This window comes from Xenopus laevis, chromosome 2L (assembly GCF_017654675.1).
Source record: "Xenopus laevis strain J_2021 chromosome 2L, Xenopus_laevis_v10.1, whole genome shotgun sequence".
NCBI lineage: Eukaryota > Metazoa > Chordata > Amphibia > Anura > Pipidae > Xenopus > Xenopus laevis.
Window position 1 is genome coordinate 93,996,149 of NC_054373.1, and position 8,872 is coordinate 94,005,020.

The following is an 8,872-nucleotide window of genomic DNA, read 5'->3' on the forward strand; positions in this document are numbered from 1 at the left end:
ACATGACCTGACTGGAGATGAGTCGCAGCTTTTATGGCCTGTGTATGGCCAGTTTTTAGTAATATGCATGGGTTTCCTCACAAAACAAACGGCATTGTTGCTTAGCAGGCATGTTTTATAATGTTGAGGGTGAGAGCTTTTAAGTAGCAAACAAGTAATCCATAAATGTTTCTCATAGCCTTTACAGAATGAAAAAACGATACTTCGCATATACAAGCCCCTGTGCTAGGCATGATCAAGCAAAGAGCATTTGATATCAAGAGTGGCTTTTTTATGTTAATGCCGAGGTAGTTTTTAGAAATCCAGACTAAATTTCTAAAAGCATACGGAGTACTTTTATTTTTTACTGTTACTGACCCCTCTGCTCCCATGCAAAATAAATAATGTACAACCTGGAGGATTAGGGTAAAAAATGATTTTTCATGATTATCTTTTTTCCCTTTTATAATAGAAGTTGTAAGAGTTAAATGTATATTTAGTCTTGCCTCAGTTTTACTAATCCCTATAAAAGTGTTGCAGACTTAGTTTACAGTTACATTAAAACATACATTGTTTGAAGATGGCTTTTGAAATAATTCATTATCGGTGTCTATAAATTAATTATTCACTTTCAAGAATCCAGCTATGGTAGGGCCAGTAATGGAATTCTCCAGGTACAGCGTCAACCAAGAGTTTGTTTGTAATCTATACAGATAACTAATAAGGCAAGTCTGTGTAGTCTGCTGTTCCAATATTAAGGGTAACTGAGTACTATGAGATTCTACAGGAGTTACGTCACCCTAACATTTTCCTAGTCTGGGTGGGAGGGAAAACAGCATGCTAAAAATTGCCTCCCCATTCAGAGGAAATGCCTGCAATGTACTTCTGCCCGGCCGACCTGAATCCAAATCTAATTTGCTTATGCAAATTAGGGGCAGGGAGGGAAATTGCATGACTTTGTCAAAAACAAGGAAGTAAAAAATGTTTTCCCCTTCCCATCCCTAATTTGCATATGAAAATTCGGTTCGGTATTTGGCCGAATCTTTCACAAAGGATTCGGGTTTCGGCCGAATCCAAAATAGTGGATTCGGTTCATCCCTAATTGTGGCTAGTGTCATCCACAATCTCCTAGGGTGGCATTACCCTTATTTAGGAGGAAGGTGTTTAGGTTATAGTGGACTTCTTATAGTCAGGCAGTCACAGGAAATTATTAGACAAGTAGGTGGAATGCATGGTATAGACTAGGAAGATTCTTTTCCTTAAGCGGTTTGGTATGAGTTTACATCCACAAATGCTGCATCCACAAATATGTGAACACAAATTAATGTCTGTTGATTTGGTGAAATGCTAGGTAAAGGTGTATGCTCTTTAAGTGATGGGAAAGGTCTTGAAATCTACGAAGAATTCATATATTTAATTCAGTTTTTAACATCCAACACAACTTTAGTCTTGTTTTTCTTTCAACTCATCATCTTCGCTGTCTACCACCTCCTGTATAGCTAGGTCTGACTCTGCACGCTCACTCCCATTTTCCTTTCTTCCTTCTTCCTTGAAATTCCAGCAATGTTCCCTCTCATTTTCAGGTGGTAACACCAATGGCTGGTCTTCTCCATAGTCAAAGTTGACGTTATCCAAGCCAGCTTCTGCCAGACATGCATGGCAAAGGCGGTATCTCCTTGTCCCATCCTGAATAACACGACCGGTTACTTTGGTTACTGGAAGTTTGCACCTTCGACAGATTAGTTTACCAGCCTCATGAATCTGAAATCAGACAAAATAAGGAAGACATTCAGTTGTGGTAAAAAGTAGGGATGCACCGAATCCACTATTTTGAATTCGGCCAAACCCTGAATCCTTCGTGAAAGATTTGCCCGAATACTGATCTGAATCCCAATTTGCATATGCAAATTAGGGGTGGGAAAGAAAACATTTTTTACTTACTTGTTTTGTGACAAGACACAATTTCCCTCCTGCTCCCAATTTTCATATGCATATTAGGATTTGGATTCAGTTCGGCCGGGCAGAAGGATTTGGCCGAATCCCGAACCGAATCCTGGATTCGGTGCATCCCTAGTAAAAAGCCACACAACCAGTCAGCTCAGGTTCCTAGCACAGAGCATGTGTACTGCTCCTAGTGCATATACCACTAATCAGGAATCTCTGCTACAAAGCCAGCACCATATGGGCACCATACTTTGTAAGGTCTGACTGCTGCAACTAGGGGGGAAAGGGGTGCTGTTCTTCTTTAAATTAATGGGAACTGCATGTTGCGTAGTGTGCTGGACTGGCCATAAACTGGTTAAAAAAAGATGTCTCATGGGTGTTGAACTGTATCTCTATATAGTTCACGTAATAAGTAGAAAGATGTGTGACAAAAAGCCTTCATGGAGAAGTGGGAGGCTGGTCCTGAGTTTATCTATTTTAAAGATTTGCAAATATTTTGGGAGCCCTCAATATGTCTGATCTCTCTCTAACTGCAAAGAGACCAGCCTTGGTTGAAGTAGGGGACGAGGCAACTGCTATGCTTTAGTTGGCCATATGGGGCAGATTTGGCCTTTTGAGACTGAGTCTTCTCTGACATAAGGTACAAATGAATAAAGGAGTGACAGAGAGTTTTATTTGGCCATACAGTGGTGGAACTACTGGGGGAGCAGGGGGTGGGAGCGGGCCAGGGCCCGCACCCCCTCAGGGCCCCCCTGCAGCCCGTGCGCCACTGAAAATGCGGGCCATACCAGGGCCCGCCCCCCTCTAGTTACGCTACTGTGGCCATACCAAGTAAGAATAGGACGTGTTTGCAGCAAATTAAGTGTGACATAATTGTCAAGGGTTAAACATAAGATAAAGTACCGGAGGCCTGTCAAGCATGCAAAAGCAGCCAGACAAGCACAACTTGTAAATAATGACAAAAAAAACAACAAATTTTAAATTTGTAAAAAAAGGTGTGGGGGCTGTCCAGTATATTGCTTAACAGATTGACGGCTGAGCGTTTTCCCCTCAAGCAGAACAAGAGTCCTAGGTTGTCTCTCTCCTGATATCATTAATGGCCACTCTACCAGGCTGCTGCAGTTCTGATACTTGTTATATAATATCTCCTAGGACTGACTCAACTCCTGGTAATATGGCCCTGCTTCAGTGTTGGGGAAGAAAATCTGCTTGTGGATGTGTGAGTACAGAATATTATTTAATAAGTGGGGAGCATGGTTGCGTGTGGCTGCTGCATCATCAAGGGAACCCACTATTTGATTTTGTTTGTCCCATTCTGTTCCTGGTTGCCAGTCCTGCTTCTAAACTATCTGAATCTAAATCATATTTTTAACCATCAAATGTATATGAAAACTGTCTGGCTAGCTTTCTATAAATCATTGTGCTGAGTGGGTAAGCTGCCAGGGCCACTCCTGCCCTGAGGCAAGAGGAAAACCTTGCCTCAGGTGGCACGGAAGGGCAGTTACCAGGGGCGGCAAAAAGCCGCCTCTGGTAACTTTAAGAGCCGAATTTCCGTTTTTTAAAACGGAAATTCGGCTCTGCTTGTGCAGCAAGCTCAATAGCGGTCCATGCACTAGTGATGTGGCACCCACCGCTCCGACATGAGACGTTAGAAGAGCAGAGCATGAGAGGGGCGGCATCATGGTGAGCACCACGGTATAACTTCCGTCTTCCTCTTTCTTTGTGTGGTTGCGCATGCCAGTAGATCTAAAATCCAAAGTTTATCTAAAAATTTGGCTATTTCTCTCAACTGCAAATGCGTTGCCCCGGGAAATTTGAAGGAAAAATACGCTGGAAGAGGATCGCTCCATGGTGCTCATCCCGGGCCAGTGCAGTTTTCTGCTGATAGGAGCACCGGCCCAGGGTTTCAGGTAAGTCAATACAATCACTTGGGGGTACCCCAAGTGCACAAATCTTTTCCTTCTCCTTTAAAGGGGCTGTTCACCTTCAATCATTTTTATCAGCTTGGTTCTTTTCAGATAGCTCACCAGAAATGAATTACTCTCTGTTTGTGACTGTTTTTCTAATATTGAAGTGTAAAGTTTAATTTTTCACTCTTATGTCTTACTAAAGCAGCTCTGGGAGGGGGTGGCCAACTCTGTAAACTGTATTAAACGAATAAATTTCGTTAATGCATTTCTTATCTTTGTCCCTGCTGAGCTAAATCTCTGGGTTTCATTAAAGGCAGCTGTTAGAATTGATACAATAGTTGCTAATACTCCAGAGATGTTGCTGAGAAATGTATCAACTAATGTAGCAAATTGTAACAGTTCAGAATCTGTGCCTGAATTACTGATCTGCCAGATGAAAACAACAGAGATAAGAACTAGGAAAACCAGTAAGAAATAAAAGAAGGAAAACAATTGAAAAAAGGCTTTATTTCTGGTAAAGAATCTGAAAACAACTGAACGGAAAAAAGTGTTTTGCCTTTGTTCACCTCCAAAGTACCCCTTTAATAGGGGTTTTGTACATATAAAATATTGAGGGCTAACGTTAGCTATATATTGCGTATATGTGATGTATAGTGTGTGGGGGAAAATACAGTGGTCAAGAAGGTTACCTTAAAAAAAAAAAAAAAAGATTTTATTTTCCCTTACCTACCTCAGCGATGCTTGGAAATACTTAGTTAAGTTGGGCTGAAATAGACAACTGCTGTCAGTGTCAACTTTTCACTTACCATGTCATGATCTGATAATTCAAACATGGAAGCGATAAACAAGCACTGTCCCATTTTAAAATTATTTGGCACTTTATTTTATTGTAGCCTATGCAACAGGGTTACAATAGGGGGAACAGACCCCATAACTGAAGGAAGAAAGGGGGCCCATGATGTACTACAGATCCCCACACCCTTCCTGGTAGTAATATAGATGTATAGGGATCATGGATTCTGTGAGTGGTAGAATGGGGGCACAGGAATACTTTTTGCTCAAAGGGCTTTGCAAGGTGACATTAGGCAGAGTCTATGGCAAGTCCATTTGATCTTTAGAAAAATCAATGTTTGCATTAATACAGCTCTGTTCAAAACATTACCCCTTTTCATTCTATAAATATTTATAGTATAACTAATTCTTGAGATTACTATAACCATTTCCCTTAAAGGAGAAGGAAAGGCTAACACTAACTAAGCTTTATCAGAAAGGTCTATATAAATACACCAGTAAACCCTCAAAGTAATGCACCTCTGAGTTATCTGTCAAAAGAAACACAATTTCTTTCCTTCTATTGTGTATACATGGGCTTCTGTATCAGACTTCCTTCCTTCAGCTTAAACCTCCAGGGCACAGGCTTAAGCATGCGCAGTTTGTTCTTCTCCCCTCCCTGCTGTAATCTGATCCCAGAGCTATAAGTGAGCTGGGAGAGACTCAGACAGGAAGTTATGTCACACCAAGCTAATATGGCAGCTGCCATCCTAAACAAAGAGCTGTTTACACTATGATGATAAAGCGTTCTACATAATAAATATAGTGTTAAAGCTTGCACTATTGTGGCTAATCTATTGGCAATAAACTGCCTCAGTAGCTTTCCTTCTTCTTTAAAAGACAACTGGAAGAGTTTGGAAAATTGTCAAGTCAGTGCAGGATACATACTGTCTGAAAGTGATTGCGCAAGTGCTCCAGTCTAGTGAACCTCTTGCCACAGGCTTCACATGGGTAAGGTCGCTCTCCTGTGTGGCATCGCAGGTGACGTTTTAGATCGGCTTTACGTTTCACGGTATGGGTGCAGAAAGGGCATTTAAACCTCCCAGAACTTAGTTCATCTGGAGAGGGGAAAGGGATATTAATACAAAAAAAGTGCACGTTTTCTATTTTTACAGGTATGGGAGCTAGAATGCTTGGAATGCCTTCAGACTACTAAACCAACAAAAGGCAATAGTATTTTACATTTTTAGGCACAGTTATCAAATAAATCTGCTCACAACTTGAGTGAATTTTCTATAGGCTTCCATTGGAAGCGTTTATCAAGTGTATTTTGGCCCAAGTCCATGCAAAACTATTTTAACATTTATAAATAAATGTGAAAATGTTGATGCCATGAAATTAAAGGAAAATAGTGTTCGAGTATAAATAGCTTATCTGTTTCTGAAAGGGCCTACAGTTGTGCCATGTGACCTCTTGTACTGACACCCTAACCTATTTGTTTCTTTCTTTGATACTAATATTTGATGAGACTGTTCTCTGCTCACCTTCACCCCATCCAGATACTCCTCCCAGCATGGTAGGCATTGCCTTGTACAGCTCTTCTGCCTTGGTTATATGAAGAGCTGGACCCTGGTCCAGAGACTCTTGCTGAGGAGATTCAGGCCAGCTGTGAGATGCAGCATCTTCATCCTCATCTTTAATACTTATTATGGACTCCTGTGTTTGGGTTCTTTCCTCTTCCTGTGACACACTCTCAACTGTTTCCTCATCATGCAGCATACATTCTGCTGAGCCTCCCACCAAGTCACCCAGTGGAATATGACTGAGTGGTGCTGGTGTCAGAGGTTCTGGCAGTAGGCGCCTACGATGCTTGCGAACAAGCTCAGGTTTGCGTGGGTGCTTAGAGAAAGGGCGCTGCAACCGTGAGGTAATTGGAGGGGGGTAATTATAACCAGCAATAAAGCTGCCATGCTCTGCGGTATCATGTGTATGTGTTGGGCTGCTCTCAGTCCTCCAACCTGCAGCATAAAGCCCAGAACCATTACTGCCAGCATCCTTGTCTGAAAGGCTGAAGAAACCATCTCTGTCCTTCTCATTTATGTCCAAGGAGGATTTGATAAACATTTTGCAAACACCAATAACATCGGTCATTTGAAGATAGCTGGCTGCAGACATAACCTCAATAACATTTTGTCCAGAAAGAGGCAATTTGCCTGAATAAACAAAGTCTAGGATGGCTGTAAACGTGTCAGCAGAAAACACATCAAAGGTGGCTGTGATTGGCTCACCCATGTCCCTGCAGCTTTGAGACAGAAGCATTTTGAAGTAACCACTACTGGCAAACAGTACATTACGATGTGCTTTAAACATCTGCCCTTCCACTATAATGTGACAGTCACAAAAGAGATCCTTCTGCCGCTGTTCATCCAACTGCTGCAGAAGACGAATGTGATGGGAAGAGAATTCCATCCTCTGGAACAATGCTAGAAACAAGATGAAAATATAATGCATGAATTAAAGGCATAGGCTGTGCTAAAAATTAGGGGTAAATTTATCAAGTGTCAAAGTGAAAATTTAGAAATCAAAAGTTCGAGTATTTTATGGCCAAAACTGTGAAATTCAACTAGGAAATTGTTGAAATTTGATTTGAGTCTTTTTAAAAATTCAAATTCGATTTTCGAGATTTATCATACACTGGCCCTGTAAGAACTCGAATAAGACTATTCGCCACCTTATGTACAGCAAGGGGTCACATGGATGAGGGCCGGCAGTTGATTGATTAATACAAGTTTAAAGACAGAAGAATCTCATAGTCTGTCTGGTTATCTAACAGAACAACTGCTTCCCCTGTCTTTCGCCTGCCAAAATGAGAAATCGCCTGTGGCATGGCACACGAAGTCGCCTCACGAGGAAACTTCGGGTGACTTCAGAAAATGAAGTGCCGTGAGTGCCATGCCGCAGGCGATTTCTCATTCTAGCAAGCGAAAGACAGGGGGAAGCAGTTGGGGGAGATTAGTTGCCCCAAAGAAGAGGTGATTAGTCGCCGGCGCCTAAATCTCCACGAATCTCCACGTGTGACCTTACCCTTAACAGCAGGGAGGTCCCTGCCCTACAGAGCTTACAATCATAGGCCTAAAACAAAAGGCAGAGGAAAAAACATTCTGAAACAGGCTAATTAAGAATAATGTAGTGTATTGTTCATATTGCATATTTCTGCAACCATCCCTGACAGATGTATCTGGTTATTTGTGCATTTTTAATCATCAGATGAACTGGACAATACATCACACTGTAGCTACAGCCATTAGGATTGGTAAATACTACGGGGACTGCCTTTGATATAGCCAGCCCATTGGTTGAACTGTCACTAAAAGAAAAAAAAACTACACAGCTGTGCTTTCCAGACGAACCACCTTTCTGATTGGCTGGTCTTGTCGCCGGTAAAGGATGTTACTATCTTGGAGTTCTGTGATTGGATCCGCTAAATGCCACTCAGCGAAAGGAGGGAACCCTGGTTACGGTGGTGTCTAATTGGCTGTCGTCGCTGCCCATTAGACTTCCCATATTACCGGGGGATACGCCGTGCAATTTCATTGCAAATCACAGATGTATAACTAACATGCGGAGCTCCGAAGTGTGTCGAGCGTGGCCTTTTCGGTCATATACGGCCGATTAACAATACTTTACCCCAGGGCCATGATATCGTATTCGGCCTGGATAACCTCACCAAGCCCCCTGTATCTGGCCTTGCAAATTCTCCGGACCGCAACTATCAGCCCCCCGGGTCACCTCCCAGCTGCTGTATCCTTACCGTACACCTCCCCCAAGCTACTCACCTGGGATCTGCCTTTTCCAGGGTGATACTTATCGCTTTTGGGCGCTACACCCGAATTATCTTCACCCTGTGCTGTTTCCGCCACCCGAATGTCCGGACAAAGGAATGGTCACGTGACGACGCCCGAGGGCTGAGACTGTCTTAAAGGGGCCGCGCCCGTAGGGGGGATTGAGGATGTGAGGGGCGGGTGTGTGTGTAGGAGAGACACCCGGAGGAGTGTCATAGAAGTGTGTGCTGGGCGGGTATTGGCATTTACCCGATCGGGGTCACCCACTAAATTGATGTAAACGCGTATGGATGTGGGAAACGTAACAATATTGGTGCATGCGGGCCCTTACACACGCACATTGCACACACGTTTGTACATATTGAACGCTGCGTTTCGTATAAGGATAAAACGAATTAATGTTGCATTTATGCGTGAAGAAATATT

General features: G+C 42.6%; 1 protein-coding gene across 1 annotated transcript; it reads right to left on the reverse strand.

Moving 5' to 3' along the window:
• Nucleotides 1–1,374: 1,374 nt before the first annotated feature.
• On the reverse strand, nucleotides 1,375–8,500 carry zbtb8a.1.L (zinc finger and BTB domain containing 8A, gene 1 L homeolog). Its single transcript, NM_001096899.1, is given in 4 exon segments — nucleotides 1,375–1,740; nucleotides 5,553–5,722; nucleotides 6,149–7,087; nucleotides 8,441–8,500. Coding segments are annotated over 3 exon segments (1,413 nt in total). The 5' UTR covers nucleotides 7,074–7,087; nucleotides 8,441–8,500; the 3' UTR covers nucleotides 1,375–1,422.
• Nucleotides 8,501–8,872: the final 372 nt, after the last annotated feature.